This window comes from Phocoena sinus, chromosome 6 (genome assembly GCF_008692025.1).
Source record: "Phocoena sinus isolate mPhoSin1 chromosome 6, mPhoSin1.pri, whole genome shotgun sequence".
NCBI lineage: Eukaryota > Metazoa > Chordata > Mammalia > Artiodactyla > Phocoenidae > Phocoena > Phocoena sinus.
In genome coordinates this window covers 975,700-991,142 of record NC_045768.1, presented here as the reverse complement: position 1 = coordinate 991,142, position 15,443 = coordinate 975,700, and the positions used below count along the sequence as shown (strand labels likewise).

Sequence of the window (15,443 nt, the reverse complement as noted above, 5' to 3'; positions counted from 1 at the left end):
TTTTGTGTGTTTTTTGGTTTCTTTGGCTGTGTCGAGTCTTAGTTGCGGCACGCGGGATCTTTGTTGAGGCATGCAGGATGTTTTTTGTTGCGGCGCGTGGGCACTTCGTCGGGGCGCGTGGGCTTCTCTCTAGCTGTGGCGTGCAGGTTTTCTCTCTCTAGTTGTGGCCCATGGGCTCTGCAGTTTGCGGCATGCGAGCTCTGTAGTTGTGGCACGGGGGCTTAGTTGTCCTGCGGCATGTGGGATCTTAGTTCCCCGACCAGGGCTCGAACCCACTTCCCCTGCATTGGCAGGCGGATTCCTTGCCACTGCCCACCAGGGAAGTCCCAAGGCAATAGATTTTGAAGCAAAAGAATATTTGATATGTCAGTAGAATTTCCGCACTGTCTCTTCAACACAAGAGAAGATGAAACGGCTTTCTGAGTTCACGTATTCTAAGACTTCCAAAGCTGATCCACAGGAGTCTGTAGGTGGCTTGTCTGAGAAACTAAATACTAAGACTGTCAAAGCGTCAGCGAGGGTGGGAACCGGCTGCCGGTCAGTCCCGATGACTCTGTACTAAGAGAGCATTGCACCCTCCGCTTAGGCTTGAAAGCCAGTTTCCTCAAGTGACTTCAGCAGTAAGTTGTTGACCCACTTCGTGGTGATACTTCCAAAGACACCCACTAACAAGCAGCGACTTTGGGTCTAACTGGAGTAGAAGTGAACCAGCCACACCTTGTCACAGAGGCAGTGGTGACTTCGGATCACACTGCACCTGGTGAAATCGCCCTGTCCCCTCCAGCCCGCCCTGAGGGCGCCCTGGGCACTTCTCTCCAGAGCCCTGGGAAGGAGCAGGCGCTGGGAACGGCTGCACCCTGTGTCTCTTCATCACCCCACGTCTCCCCCCATCCCCCATCCCCCCCATCCCCCACTTGCACAGGGGATGTCCCGGCCAGCGCCCACGTTGGTGGTGGGGGACGTGCGTTTTACTTTAGGAGCATCTGCCCAGCTTTAATTTTTATATGGAATATACACTATTTTCATTAACAAGTAATAATAAATTTTTCTTTAGAGAAAGCATTTTTAACTACAACCTTGACCTCCCCACTGGCTTCCAAATTCACACATCCCACTCTCCTGTCTCCAGACATCTCAGACCCGACAGAGCCCAAACCACCTCCCAGTGTGCCCCACACCATCAGCTCCCCTCAGCCCCGCACTGCTGTGCCCACCTGTGCTCAGGGCAAGCACTGGAGGCCAGCCTGGGTCCCCTTCCTTCCTCACTGGCACCTCCAACCCAATGCCAAGGCCTGTTACTGCAGCCTCCAAACACACCCCAAGAGCACCCTGACAGCGCTCTTGCACCCCAGTAGCCCCCGATATCCTGACAGCAGGCTGCACCATGACAGCACCCCTCCCTGCTCCACTGCTGAAACACTCTCTAAACCTTAGCAGCTGCCCTCCTGGAAGGCTGGCCCCGCACCGTGCAGGGACAGCAAGATGTCCACTGAGCTGACATCCCTGGCTGCGCCTGGCTGTGTGCAATCAGAGGAACTGAAGTTCCCACCAGGCTTCAAGGTACAGCCCAACCCCTTGCCTCTCGCCCTCACATCCAGCCACATGGGCCTCCTGAAGCTTATGCAAATAGGCCACGCTTAGTCCCACACAGCAGCTCAAGGTTGAAGCTTGAGGGTCTGCCTGACCCTCCCACGCAGGTCTCTCCTTGAGGGCGGGCGCACGCGCGCGCGCGCACACACACACACACACACACACACACACACGTACACACAGGCCCTGGCCTCTCTCCATACGCTTTACCCATTTTGTTTTCCTGACCTCCTCCCAGGTCTGTTTACCTGTCTGCTCTATGAGGGCTAGGAGCTCTGACTCCTCCGTGGGACCCCCAACTCCTAGCACAGAACTGGCACCAAGTACGCGCTTACGGTATTTTTGGAATTAACTCGCTATATCATCTTTGGATACACTATTCCGTGGTCGTTTTAAGTAGATGTAATGCCGTAAGCGAAGCCCCACCCCCACAAATAATACTAACTAATCATTATGTCCCTGAGAGCCTGGAAATGAGGCGGACGACCCAGGCCGGGCCCGCGGGGAGGAGCGCTAGCCGGCAGCCGCGTTCGCGCCGCCGCCTGGCCACCCAACGTCACAGAGCTGGGCCTGGGGAGCGCGCGGCCCGCTCCGCTCCCGGCCCCCTCCGCCCGCCAGGCCCCGCCCCGCCCCGCCCCATCCGCCCGCCAGGCCCCGCCCCTCCCCGCCCCATCCGGCCCCGCCCCTCCGCCCGGTCCGGCGCCGCTCTGCCCCGCCGGCTCCCCGCGGCCCGCCAGCCATGGTGAACCTGGGCCTGTCCCGGGTGGACGACGCCGTGGCCAGCAAGCACCCGGTGAGAAGGCTGGCCTGGGACGCGGGCCCCTGACCTCAGAAGCTGACCTGAGCGGGGCGGGGGCCTCGGTGGGAGTGCCCTTATCAGGGAAGAGACGGGGGACAGAGGTGGGGGACCCTGTTGCTGTGGAGATCGAGGCATCCTGGGTGGGCATGGGGGCAGGTGGGATGTGTCCAGGCCCCCAGGGCCTCACGATGAGCGGTCGCCTACCCCAGGGCCGGAGTGTGCCCAAAGGAGGGACGGGGAACTGAGCCTTCAACCCCCTCCCCCATCCCAGGGACTCGGGGAGTATGCCGCGTGCCAGTCGAACGCCTTCATGAAGGGCATTTTCACCTTTGTCACAGGTAGGCTGGGTCCAGGTGTCTGTCCTGGGGTGTGAAGAGACCTCACCCTCCTGTCTCACCCTGACTCCCCAGCAGGTGGCGCCAGGTCGCCAGCCCGCAGTGCTCGGAGCCTGGCAGGTGTCGAGCACTTAGGCCGAGAGCCCCGTGGTCCCCTGGCAAGCCCCGTGGACGGGCTGGCTGATGCGGACCATGGCTCTTGGCAGGCACCGCTGCGACCGTCGGCCTGCAGATGCTCGTTCAGAGGAAGTTTCCGTACCCCTTTCAGTGGAACGTGCTGGTGGCCGTGGGTGCGTACTCCAGGACTGGTGCCTGGCGCCCCTGAAATGCACCCCTGTTGCCGCTGGCTCTTCAGCAGAAGCGGATCCCACTAGGGGTGGGGGGCTGTGGTTCCGGGCATCCCTGCCTCCGGGGATGGGGCTCCAGTTCTCAGTGGGAGCCCTGCTGGACCCCACCGCTCCCAGGAAGAAACCTGCACCCTGCTCCCTTCCCCTGACAAGTGCAGAGGCCCCGCCCCCCTGCCCACTGGCCCCTGCCCGCCTCTCCCCAGTCGCAGGCTCAGTGGCCAGCTACTGGGTGACCCGAGTGGAGTCGCAGAAATGCAGCAACCTCTGGCTCTTCCTGGAGACAGGGCAGCTCCCCAAAGACATGGACACAGGTGAGGGTCCCGGGGGCAGCAGGACGCGGAACCGAGGCTCCATTCCCCGGGCGTAGGCGGGACAGGCCTGTCCCCTTGACACGCGCATGGGGGTGGGGGCGGGAGGGAGGGGGCCTGCGGCAGACAGAACTTCCAGGCCCTTGTGCAGGAGGAAGACCCAGGAGGGGCTGGGTGGCCCTGGGAGGGGCGAGTGCAGAGTGAGGAGGGTGGGCACCCCGAGAAGAGCGGCCGGATTGAGAGGCCCCGCACTGGACATCAAGCTGATTGATCTCAAGCCTGGCCTCCACTGCCTGCATCCCTCCTGTTACAGGCCTCAGTTTTTGCCCCGGTAAAATGGGCACAGGGACCGGGCACAGCTTTGGGGTGTGGTTCTAGCTGTCTCCCTTTGCTTCTTACAGATCGGCACAGCTAGGAGAGCTCCAGCCAGGGCACAGAGGACCTGGGGCCGGAGAGTTCTAGAACACAGCCCTCAGCACCTCTGCACCCCAGGCTGGCCTCCCCACACCCATGTCCCCTGCACACATGCATGGCCAACTCTGTCAGACCTGTGCAAACTGCTCCTGCCCAGCCTGGATGCCCAGGTCAGACCAGGAGGTGCTGCCCCTGGGTGGCTGGCCTCCTGCAGGGCAGTGAGAAACGTGGTGGACACAGAGCTGGAGAAGACCAGGCCTGTCTCATGCATATTTGGGGGCGGCAGCTCCGGGGTGGCGGTTGGGCCTTCTGCACTTCTTGCTGCTGATACTCCCTTTCTGACCCCTGCATCCCCCCGCCCACCCCAGTCAGAGCTGACAGCTGCCGCTGGGGGTTGTGGGACTAATAAACACCTTTTGCTGTTTCCCGTTTCCCGCCTGAGTTCTAAAGCAGTTGGGAAACAAGTCAGCGCAGTAAGAAGATGAGAGAAAGGTCACCTCGGTACCATACAGCTGATTGGAGGAGGTGCCAGGGCAGTTCCTAACACCGAACCCCAGGATTAGACACTCTGGGCAGCCCCCATGGGCCCTCCATGCGGGGGTGCTTCTGTACCGCCTGGCACAGAGCAGCGGAGCAGACGGTGTGCAGCTTCCAGGAGACAAGGGACGGGAAGTGGCCACGCCCACCTGCCTATCATTCCCAACCCACCTATCAGATTAAGCCACTTCTCCCCTGGGGAGGAGGAAGTGAGTGGTTCAGGAGGCCAGAGTCAGCTTACTGGAGCTCTGTCCACATGGAGGAGTGTTCCTGGGTGGGCAAGACTACCCACCTCACCCACCCCCAACAGAAGGAGAGGCAGAGATTATATAACACCTGGGCAAATCCACCGTCCTTTATAGCAGGCTTCCTGGTAACACTGAAGGCACACAGGGCCGCGCTGCTCCAGCCCCAGCTCCGCCCCTGCGCCTGCTGACATAGCCAGTCCCGCAAAAGAACGTCTACTGCACGCTCACTGTGCACCAGGGAATCTGTTCGTGGGAAGGCAAAACGACAGGAAGCCCGAGATAACCATGACATAAGCAAGCTAGAGTTTTCGTTTCCTTTCATGGAAAAGCTCAAGTGGGTGGTCTGGGGCTGTATGGAGTCAGGGACCCAGGCTTCTTTTAGCGTGTTCCGTGCTGTAACGGCCCTCATTCCAAATCCACCTCATGGTCCCAGGCAGCTGTGCTGGCTCCGGACATCAGGTCTTCATCCCTGTCAACAGGAAAGAGAAAGGGGGAGGAGGAGGGCAGTTCACTCACTTCTCTGAACACTGCATTGGCTAGAACTAAGTCACGTGGGACGCCTAGTGCAAAGGCACCTAGGAGGGCAGCTTGCTCTGGGCAGCCTCGTGCCCACTAAAATTCAGGGGTTCTCCATCTGAGGAAAGGAGAACCAGTATTGGGGCACAGGTTCTGCCTCACACCCTGGGAGAACACGGGCATCAAGGGAATAGACCCTGCCCACGGCAGGCCCTCCCAACCCCCTGAGGGAAAGACCTGGGCTCAGAGGGAGGGCAGAGGGAGAACTTTTAGTTTCAGAGGGAACTGGACTCACTTTTTAAAAAGAGAGTGACCAGAAAAGTAAAGAATCTGTTTGAGAGGTCACAGAGAAAGATGGGTGCTGTAACAGCGCATGGGTGAAGATTGTTGTTATGGCTGAACTGTGTCTCCCACAGACTCACAGTTTGCAGCCCTAGCCCCCAGGACCTCAGAATATGACTGCATTTGGAGACAGGACCTTTGAAGGGGTGATTAAGTTAAAATGGGGATGGGCCCTCATCCAGTCTGACTGGTGTGCTTATAAGAGAAGGTGATTAGGACACAGATGAGTACAGGGGAAAGACCCCACGAGGACACAGCCGTCTACAAGCCTGGGAGAGACGCCTCAGGAGAAACCAGCCCTGCCGACACCTTGGTCTCAGACTTCAAGCCTCCAGGATGTGAGACAATAAATTTCTGTTGTTTAAGCTGCCCGGTCTGTGGTGCTTTGTTAGCAAACTCATGCAGGTTGGAAGAAGTAACCCATCTGATGTGCACCCCTGGAATCCCAGGCTTGGGCCACATGGCTGTAAGGGAAGCTTGTGCTGGGGGTGCAGAGGGAGGGGACTGACTCCTCCTGGAGTAAGTGACAGCTAAAGCTGGACCCAGGACTTCCCCAGGGAAGTGGGGGTGGAGCAGGGAAGGTCAGGGAGAGATGGGGTAGTCAGGGCCGAGGCTGGGGGTCTCACGAGCCAGGTCACCAGGGTTGGAGTTTGAACTTGGAGTGGGGTAAGGGAATGGAGACCCTGTAGGCAGTGAGAGGTCAGAAGTTTTAGGAGGCTCAGTGGAGGACACTGGGGGTGTGGGGGGATGGGGAGGGTGCAGTGGCGCCACCGTGGGGTGCGGTGCCACTGCCAATCACCTCGGAGAGCAGCCACGAGACTCGTGTCCAGGAGAGCAACCCCGAGGCTGGCTGGGGGCAGAGGGTGGGGTCGTCGGGGTGGGCCAGGAATTCCCGGGTTCCCTGGGTGCTGAGAACCTCCGCCCCCGTCACAATGGGCCGAGATTCCAGGAGCAATCTGAACTGTGGTTCTGCGGGGCAGGCTCAGCACAGAGAGGGTGGGGGGTGCGGATGGGCCCTGGAGGGCGCCGTGGGCCGCCGTGAAGATCCGTAGTGAGGCGGAGGTGGAGGCAGATCCAGGAGCTGAAGGCTATCACTCGGCTCCAGGGTGTGGCTGCCGCTGGGGTGACCCAGGGCCTCCGGGGCTCCTGGGGGCAGGACTTACAATCTTAACACACGGACGGTCCAGGGCATATGGACTGGGGGCCACTCTACTGCTCACCCCCAAACAGAGCTGGGGGAAGGGATCGGAGGGGTCTGCCATGCAGGGGGCAGGGGGAACAGAAGCTGGGGGCTTCAAGGAGATTTGTGAGCACGCTGGCCTCAAAGCCAGAGGGGACAGGAGGGGATCCACCCACTTCTGTGGCTAGAGGGTCTGGAAGAAATCACAGGCCTGCCCGTCCCTGACTTGCATCCCACCCTCCCCACCTCCCAGCACTGCTGTCCACTGAGAGCCGTCCAGATGAGCACTGCTGAGCAGTGAAGCTGGCCCCCATGCAGGCTGGGAGGAAGGAGCGCGGCCTTGGAGACAGCAAACTCACGCCCCCACCTCCGTCCTCCCCGGCGTGGAGCCTGCCCCACCCGGGAACCCCGGCCAGGCCCTTGGCCCTTGGCCTACATCCTGGCTGCCCTGTGCCTCCACACAGAGCAATGTCGGGCGCTGCAGATACAGGCGGTGAAGGAGACCACGTTCAAGAACAAGGCCACGCTGGCCGTCCTGCGCAGCAACATTTGCCGCGGGTCCCACGAGTGGGCTTTGGCCAAGAAGGTGGACAGCGAGACCCTCCCTGCTACCTGCTGGCTGGGGGTGGGGGGGCGGGGCACGTGCTGAAACAGCCCTTCCCCCAACACAGGTGGACAGCTGGCACCTCCTCTCCTTTCCCCACTCTAACCCCAACCATTCTGAAACTGGGTGGAGGGGGGCGGTTTCCCCACCACCCACCTCAGAGGGCAGGGCCAGGGGCCCGACAGAGGTCCCTTTCCTGGGCTACCCCCTGCAGCAGCCATATAGGGGAGCCAGGCACCCGCCTCCCTGGACCTCCATCACATCGGAGCAGGGATGGCCTGGATGGAGTCCTTCAGCGCTCTGCCCCTTGTGGCCCCAGGAGCTGGGGTCTTGCTGCTAGGCTAGCACAGGGCAGAGGAAACCCGGGGAGAATCCCTGGAGGGGTCGGCGGCCGGGTGGGGGTGCAACGCAGAGGGGCCAAGCCCCCAGCTCAGCCGCCGCGCCCCACAGTATGACCAGCGGACCATCTCCAAGGCCTGCGGAAAGGACGTGCCCATGAGCCTGGCGCACAGCCGCTGCACCACGGAGGTAAGGCAGCAGGGGGGACCCGTCAGCCCCGCCCAGCCAGTGCACCCCAACTAAACTACGATGTGGAGCCGGTGGGGAGCAGAGCGAGTTCCCAGCCCCAGCGTCCGTGCGGCGTTGCCGCGGGTCCCTCCCCGCCCGCCCAGATGCAGGCGCGCTCCGTGGCCCCTGAGCACCCACGCGCGGGCCATGCCCTCCCCGACCCAGGTGGCGCGGGAGAAGCTGCGCAAGTACGTCTTCGACCGCGTGAATATGCACAACGTGCTGATCGACCTGGGGCGGCGGCGCGAGCAGAAGCTGGAGAGCACGCAGCTGGAGCTGGCCAGCCTTAAGGACCAGCCCGAGGCCACCAAGGAGGAGCCGCGCATGCTGCAGGTGGCGGCGGGGAGCGGGGCGGGGCCTCCAGTGCGATGGGGGCGGGGCCACAGGAGGCGGGGCGGGGCTCTGTGGGAGGGCGGGGCTAGATGAATGAGGCCCCCTTGGAAGAAAGCCCAGCCCCGCCCCCGCCGGCCTCTGCACTCCCAGGTGGCCTGTCCCCACGCACTCTCAATGTGCCCTTCCTCCCCGCCCAGGTCATCCGTCAGCTGGAGAACAACATAGAAAAGACGATGGTCAAGATCACCACTAGCCAGAATATCCACCTGCTGTACGTGGACCTGCCGGACCACCTGAAACAAGTGAGCCCCTCAACCCACACCCGGAGGCCGAGACCGCATCCCGGTCCCAGGGAGCCCAGCTGGCCAGGAAGGGCGGGAATCTCGGCGGGGGCGTGCCCTCCGGGTTAGGCTGCCCCGCAGGCGCGCAGCTCTCCTCCAGGCCGGGTGACCCCGAGAAAGGCTGAGCCCAGCTTTGGGCACCAAGCTGAGCAGCGGGACCTTGTAGGTGGGAAACGTTCTTTCAAGAATTTATTTGCTGTTCCAAAAAGGCATATCATGTGCTACATCAGAATTGTTTTTTGTTTTTTTATAAATTTAGTGATTTATTGACTTATTTATTTTTGGTTGCTTGGGTCTTTGTCGCTGAGTGCGGGCTTTCTCTAGTTGTGGCGAGCAGGGCTACTCTTCGTTGCGGTGTGCAGGCTTCTCATTGCAGTGGCTTCTCTTGTTGCGGAGCACAGGCTCTAGGTGCGCGGGCCTCAGTAGTTGTGGCTTGTGAGCTTCAGTAGTCGTGGCTCGCGGGCTCAGTAGTTGTGGCTCACAGGCTCCAGAGTGCAGGCTCAGTAGCTGTGGTGCATGGGCTGAGCTGCTTCGCAGCCATGTGGGATCTTCCCAGACCAGGGCTCAAACCCGTGTCCCCTGCATGGGCAGGTGGATTCTTAACCACTGCGCCACCAGGGAAGTCCTGTTTGGGTTCTTATTTGATGGTTTAGTGTTGTTTTTACTTTGCCCCATCGTTTCTCATCCCCTGGCTTCTGAGGCCAAGAGATGGGTCCTGCACCCTCAGAAGTCCCCTAACATCATCCAGGGCAAGCTGCCTCTGAGCAGGTCAGTAACCTCCGCTTGCTGCCCACCTCTTCCAAGCCAGCCACCCTGCTCCCTGCCGAGAAGGCCAGGGGGAAGCCCCCAGGGGCCGTGAGCCTTGCTGTGAGGCAACCCCCTTCACTGGCGGCCCCCTTTGGCCCCCACACAGAAGAGCACAGGCACCCGCCACAGGCCAGGTGGTGGAAGATGGTGAGGACAAGGACAGTTGGAGAGGAGGGCTGGAGGCTGGGTGCCAGGGTGCAAAGAGGAGCAGCTTGGCAGGGGGGCGCCGAGAGAGAGAGGGAAGACCCCACCTTCATGCTGGGGCTGGTGGAGGGGAAGCCCTGGAGGGCAGTGTGGCCAGGAGGGTGACAGGTAGAAATGTGTTTGGAGGAGGGTGTGGGATGGGTGGGCATTGCAGCTCTTCGCAGCTGGGGTCATGCCCCCCAAATCCTGCCCACGGTGCCCAGAGCCCAGCAGCACGCAGCTTTGTCCTCCAGCCTGTCCCTCTTGCCTCAGGCCCCGGGTCCTGGAGACTCACCTTGTGGCCCTGCCCACGTGTCCTTCCCGGGCCCATTCCTCCTACCCACACCCCTTCCCACTCCGACTGCACCCTGGGGTCCAGCCCCTCCTTCACCTGTATGCGTCATGTCCTCCCAGTGGTACTTGCTTATCTTTTCAGAACATATGCACTAAAAAAAAACAACTCCTGTGGTCATCTGCATTTTTTTTTTTTTTGGCCGCATGGCACAGCATGCGGGTTCTTAGTTCCCTGGCTGGGGATCGAACCCGTGCCCCCTGCACCGAGTTTTAAACACTGGAACACCAGGGAAGTCTCCCTTGCATTAAAAAAAAAAAAAAAAAAAGGGCTTCCCTGGTGGCGCAGTGGTTGAGAGTCCACCTGCCAATGCAGGGGACACGGGCTCGTGCCCCGGTCCAGGAAGATCCCACATGCCGCGGAGTTCCTGGGCCCGTGAGCCATGGCCGCTGAGCCTGCGCGTCCGGACCCTGTGCTCCGCAACGGGAGAGGCCACAACAGTGAGAGGCCCGCGTACCGAAACAACAACAACAAAAAAGTGAAGATTCTACGTTGTAGTTATCAACAACAAAATACTAAGACCCAAGATATATTGGACATTTATGAACCTGACCCTGTGCTAAATATACATCATTATACCTTCTCAATCCATCCTGATAGCGACCTCCTGAAAGAGCCATTATTACCTTACCTTTACATATGGCAAAACCCAGGCTTTCCTAAGGCCCCACGCTAGCTGGTCAGGTTATAGCCTTGGCCTTGAGTCCTGAGTCTCTGACCCCACACCAGTGTTTTGAGACCCTCTTCTTCACTTCAGACAGCTGCCAGCCTCCCGGCGTTTCACAGTCACCTCTCACGTGGTGGGACATCCCATCACAACTTTTTTGGAAGTGTCTCTGGACTCTGGCCCTGGGCAGTGAGAGAATCCACCAGGAAGTTGCTGTCTTCCTTCCCCAAACATGTCCTTTCACCTGCTTTGGGCCCGGCTGGGGCCACAGCCCAGGTTATACTTGTCCCCTGGGCTTGCACAGGCCGGGGTGAGGGGTGGGGAGTAGACGTGCTCCACTTTGGGGGCCAGAAGAGAATGAGGGAGGGGCCAGGGGAGCCTGTGGTTGGCCTGCAGTCCCTGGACGGTCAGGCTCTGTGCCCCCCTGCCCTTGCCCTTCTGCTGCAGAAGCTGGCAGGATACCCCACAGAGCTGGACAAGCTGCAGAATCTCGTGGTTGGCTACTGGTCGGAACTGTCGGACATGACAGTCATGTCCCAAGATGCCATGATGATTACGGATGAGGTCAAGGTGAGAGCAGGTCCCAGGCTGGGGGCCCTCCCTGCAGGGCTATCTCTTGAACCTGTCTGGCCCAGGGTCCGTCGGGACACCCCCATGCCCACACCCCCCGTCATCACTGGAGGAGTCCAGTGGCTGCCCTGCCGGCCTGCTTGCCTTACCACCTGTGAGCCTGGGCAGAGGCAGACAGAGACGGCAGAGAATTGACCTGGACGGGGCAGGTGCCACCCCTTCACCCACTGTGTGCCGAGGCCCCTGCCAGGCCAGCCTGCCCCCTCCTCATGAAGTGGGGCCACCCTGGGGTTCGGACCTTCTCAGGAAGGCAGTGAATGGCGGATTCTGGGGGGTGGAGGTTGGGCAACACAGTCTTGGGGTGTAACAGGGCTAAAAGGAGGCGTGGGGGCTGGAGCCTGTGTGGGCAGCAGGTGGCGGGGCTGCAGTGGCGGCCCTCCTAACCTGGAGCGCTGGGAGGAGATGGGGGGAGACGGGATCAGATTCGTGTCTCCAAACGGGTGTGCTCTGGCTGCAGAGACTGGAGGGGACCAGGGCCAAGACACTGGTCACTTGGGCCAGACCAGTGGTGGAGATGGGTGGCCGAACTCGGATGGAGCCGAGAAGCCTTTAAGAGGTCACCCCGATGAGGGGCGGGGCGAGTGAGACGTGCAGACAAGGGCAGAGCGTGGCATCCAGGACGCGTGAGCAGGCCCAGACAGACAGTGGACTTAGCCACCAAAGCAGGATGTGCCGGGAGACAGGAGGTCTGGGGGAAGATGATGAGTTTGTGTTTAGACATGTGGAATCCACTCTAGTGAGCGCTAAGGGGAGCTGGCAGAGGAGCGGAGGACCGGGGCTGGAGAGAGAAATCTGTGAGGCGCGTCCCAGGCGGTCCCTGAGCCTATGGCTGTAGCCGGAGCGACCCCAGCTGGAGGGGCGTAACGCGAGGGAAGGCTCAGAGGCCAGGCAGGAGGGGGGCGTCCCAGAGGAGGGCAGAACGCAAGGGTGAGGGTGATGGTCGCAGGCGGAGCGTCCCAAATCGGGAAGGCGGGGACTGACGCTGACGCTGGGTCAGCACCCCGGGTGGCCTTGGTGGGACAGACCCCCGCCCCCTTCCTGTGTCCCCAGATGAACATGAGGCAAAGGGGAGGCCGCCTTCATCAAGGAACGCCAGGCACGGGAGAACCGGCTGAACCAGCAGAGGAACGCCAGGCATGGGAGGACCGGCTCAACCAGCAGAAGCAGCTCATTGACAAGATCCACTCCAAGGAGACCAGCGAGAAATACCGCTGGCCACGCCAGGCACAGCAGCCCCTTTGCCACAGAGGACACCTCTCACCTCCTCCCCCTCCGCGCTCAGGGCCGGCGGGACTAGCACTTCTCCTCCAGCCTGATGGGTCCCGAAACTGAAAGGTGAGCGCTCAGCTCCCGCCGCCCCAGCCAGGGTCCCGAGAGGTGGGTCACCGTGAGGTGGGGGTAGCCTGCGGGGGCCGGGGTGAGGGAGACCGACGAGCCCCGGCCCCTCCCTGGATAGACCTGCACCGGTGCACACCAACAGTCACAGTGCATGCTTCAAGGTGCTGCTGCCGGCTCTGGGCTCTTGGCCAGGGGTGGCTGAGCCCCCAGCTTCTCAGCTGTAAAATGCACCCCTGAGCCGCCTCTGAGAAGCCCCACTAAGCCCCACTGTGCCAGGCCGCTTTTGGTCCTCCTGTGGATGGAGCTGCCTTGGGGCATCCCTCGAGGGCTGGCCGAGCAGGGAGCCAGTTAAGGTGAAGGCGACTCTGACGGGTACCCAGCTCTTGGGTGGCCTCCCCGACGACGTATGGGGGCATCCGACGGCCTCGCGCAGAGCTCCCACAGCATTCCCGCATGCCGGCTGACATTCCCCTCTGCTGTACCCAGTGAGGAGGAGGGAGACCTCCAAGGCTGATATCGAATACCAGACGGACGTGACGGCTTTGGTGGAGAAAGTCTAGACTGCTGTGCGGTGCTCTCACCTCTGGGTACTGCTCCCTAGCACTCCTGGGGTGTGGGCAGAAGGACGGGTGGAGACCCTGCCCCAGCCCAAGGCCCAGCTGAGCTGGGCCAGGCTCTGCAGACAGCTTCTGCATGAATGGACACACAAAGCAGCAGCCCCACAGCTCAGAGTAGCAGGCACTCCAGGGACGCAGATGGCAAATCCGAGCCGTGCTCCAGGGGCTGCACAGAGCCCGCTGGAATTTGAGGATCTCAAACCCCGAGGAGGTGGCCTTCACCTCTTAACTCCTTCCCCTTCCCAAACCAACAGCATAAGGACGAGCAGCTGCCTCTCCGCCCTACCCCCTTTATTTTAATCCGCCCTGGATTTATTATCAGTAAGCCTTGAGCTCCTGTCCATGGTCCTGACGTAAGCTTGTCCACCCTTGGACGAGTGACTCAAAGCCACGCAGTCTCGTGGCGGTGGTCTCTCTGGCTCTTCCTTGGGGTCATTTGGCCCCTCTGCCTGTCACGAGGGTGACACACACAGAGGGCCTCACAGGTCCTCAACACCCAGCCACGGTCAATGTTACTGACCACCGGGAGCCAGAAGAACAAGCTCCCTCCTGGCTCACACCTGCTCCTCGCCCCACTGGCCCCGCCAGGACATCACCGGCTGCTTCCTGGCTCAGAGGAGCACGGAGGAGAACCTGGCGCTGCAGGTGGCGGGCGGTGAGGGGAGGAGGACGCAGCTGGAGGCCGCGACGAAGGAGCTGGCGACGGAGGGCGTGATGCCCAGCTCCATCAGGCACCCGGGAGCCCCTGACCTCCTCCTCACTGACAGCCCGTGGCTGGCACCAGGCTCGGAGCTGAGCGCACCCACTGCCGAGGGGCCCCAAGTGCCCGCGTGTGAGCTCCTGAGCCTGACTCAGCACAGCGCCAGCTCGGGACTCCGCGACCTTGCCCTCAGTCCGCTACCCACCTCCCTCATCCTCAACAGCTTGAAGTCTGTTGAGAAGAAAATGAAGGACATGCTGAAGGAGGAGGAAGCCCGGCTGCAGCTGGCCCACGCCAACATGGCCAAGAGCCAGAGCTGTTGCTGGCCATCCAAACTGGCATCGACAACCTCCGCATCCGCCTGATTGGCGTCCCCCTGCCCACGGCCCAGGTGCCAGGGAAGCGTGGAGGAGCCCCCAGTACAGAGGGTCCCCTGGAGGGGCCAGAGGGAGACGACTTGTTCCTCCCGGCCACTGAAAGAAGCGCTGCCCTCCGACACCCTGGATGTGTACAGCAAGCTGGCATACTGCAAGGGGAAGCTGCTGTACCTGGCTGACCGAGTGCAGATGCTACCCAGGACAGAGGAGGTAGCCCTGGCCCGGGGGGTGCCCACACGCCCTGTGTGCCCTCAGAGCTGACAGTCCCCATGCCCTGCAGGTCCACACGAAGGTGAGGGATGCCCTGGAGTCCTCGGCCCTGAAGGAGAAGCAGAACACCAGGATCAGCTTTGAGGAGATGGGGGAGGATGTCATAGGTACGGGCCGCCCAGCAGCTGGTGGTGGGCCTGAGCTGTGCAGAGGCAGAGGTTGGGGATGGTGCTTGCTGCATCTGACCAGGGCGGCCTGGAGGCACAGTGGGGGCTAAAGGGATGGAAAGGGTGTGTCAGTTGCACCCACAGGATTTTTAATTTATGGAGGTGACTTGGTGAAGTTAATGCCATTGAAAGAACTTACCACCTTTTGTGACACAGGGAGGCACCAGTGCCGGTAGGCAGGCAGGGGGGAAGGCCTTGGTCAGGGCGTTTATTGGAGTTTCTGTGGGAAGGGCAAGGCAGGGGGCACACCGCTTAAGATCTGCCCGTTCAAATAATTCCAGCAGGTTTGGGGCACAGGGGCTGTCCCCAGTTGCCTGGCACCTGGCCCTGGGTGATTCAGGCTTGGGGTGTGCGTTAGACAGAGGTGGTCGAGTGTGGGCTCTGGAAGGGCTGGGTGAGCCCTGGTCTGTCTCTCTCCCCGGCTGTGCGAGACCCCAAATGCCAGAGCACCAGGGACACAGAAAGGAAGAAATATACGTCGTTGGTACAACTGGCCCTGCGGTGAACGGACGCCAAGGGACAATCCAGGATCTGGGGACTCTCGCGGGGCAGACGGGCTGCGGGCGCGGCTGCCCTCCCCCGCTCCTTTGCAGAGACCTTCCAGTTCGCCGACGTGGACCACAGCTACATGCCCTCGCGGGCCGAGATCAAGAGGCAGGGCCAGCGGCTGATAGAGGGGAAGCTCAAGGTAGCCAAGAAGAAGTGACCGGAAGAGGAAGAACCCACCTCGCCAGCACACCCCGCCCCCATGCTGTCATTGGTTACACAAATAAACAATTTTCCAGGACTGCGGGGCACCTGAGGGGACGCAGATGTGGGGGACAGCGTTGGGAAGTCTTTGGCGAAGTGGGATGCTCGGTGTGGATCTGGGCCC

The 15,443-nt window shown here is 61.2% G+C and overlaps 2 protein-coding genes across 3 annotated transcripts; both read left to right on the top strand.

The window, feature by feature from the left end:
* Positions 1 to 2,262: 2,262 nt before the first annotated feature.
* On the top strand, positions 2,263 to 4,224 carry TMEM141 (transmembrane protein 141). Of its 2 annotated transcripts, XM_032635190.1 has the most exons (5): positions 2,263 to 2,383; positions 2,661 to 2,727; positions 2,931 to 3,014; positions 3,275 to 3,382; positions 3,781 to 4,224. In XM_032635190.1, the coding sequence occupies exons 1-5, from the start codon at positions 2,330 to 2,332 to the stop codon at positions 3,792 to 3,794; spliced, it is 327 nt and encodes a 108-aa protein (XP_032491081.1). In that variant the 5' UTR covers positions 2,263 to 2,329; the 3' UTR covers positions 3,795 to 4,224. The 2 variants fall into 2 exon arrangements, with proteins under 2 accessions (XP_032491081.1, XP_032491079.1); XM_032635188.1 differs by lacking the exon at positions 2,661 to 2,727 and having other exon boundaries at positions 2,266 to 2,383; positions 2,728 to 3,382.
* Positions 4,225 to 6,368: 2,144 nt separating this feature from the next.
* On the top strand, positions 6,369 to 15,275 carry CCDC183 (coiled-coil domain containing 183). The gene is given in 16 exon segments (XM_032635145.1): positions 6,369 to 6,402; positions 6,489 to 6,542; positions 7,081 to 7,202; positions 7,671 to 7,748; positions 7,953 to 8,120; positions 8,318 to 8,422; positions 10,918 to 11,040; positions 12,151 to 12,324; positions 12,436 to 12,517; positions 12,925 to 13,025; positions 13,644 to 13,786; positions 13,979 to 14,064; positions 14,067 to 14,146; positions 14,202 to 14,342; positions 14,413 to 14,509; positions 15,163 to 15,275. Coding segments are annotated over 16 exon segments (1,701 nt in total).
* Positions 15,276 to 15,443: the final 168 nt, after the last annotated feature.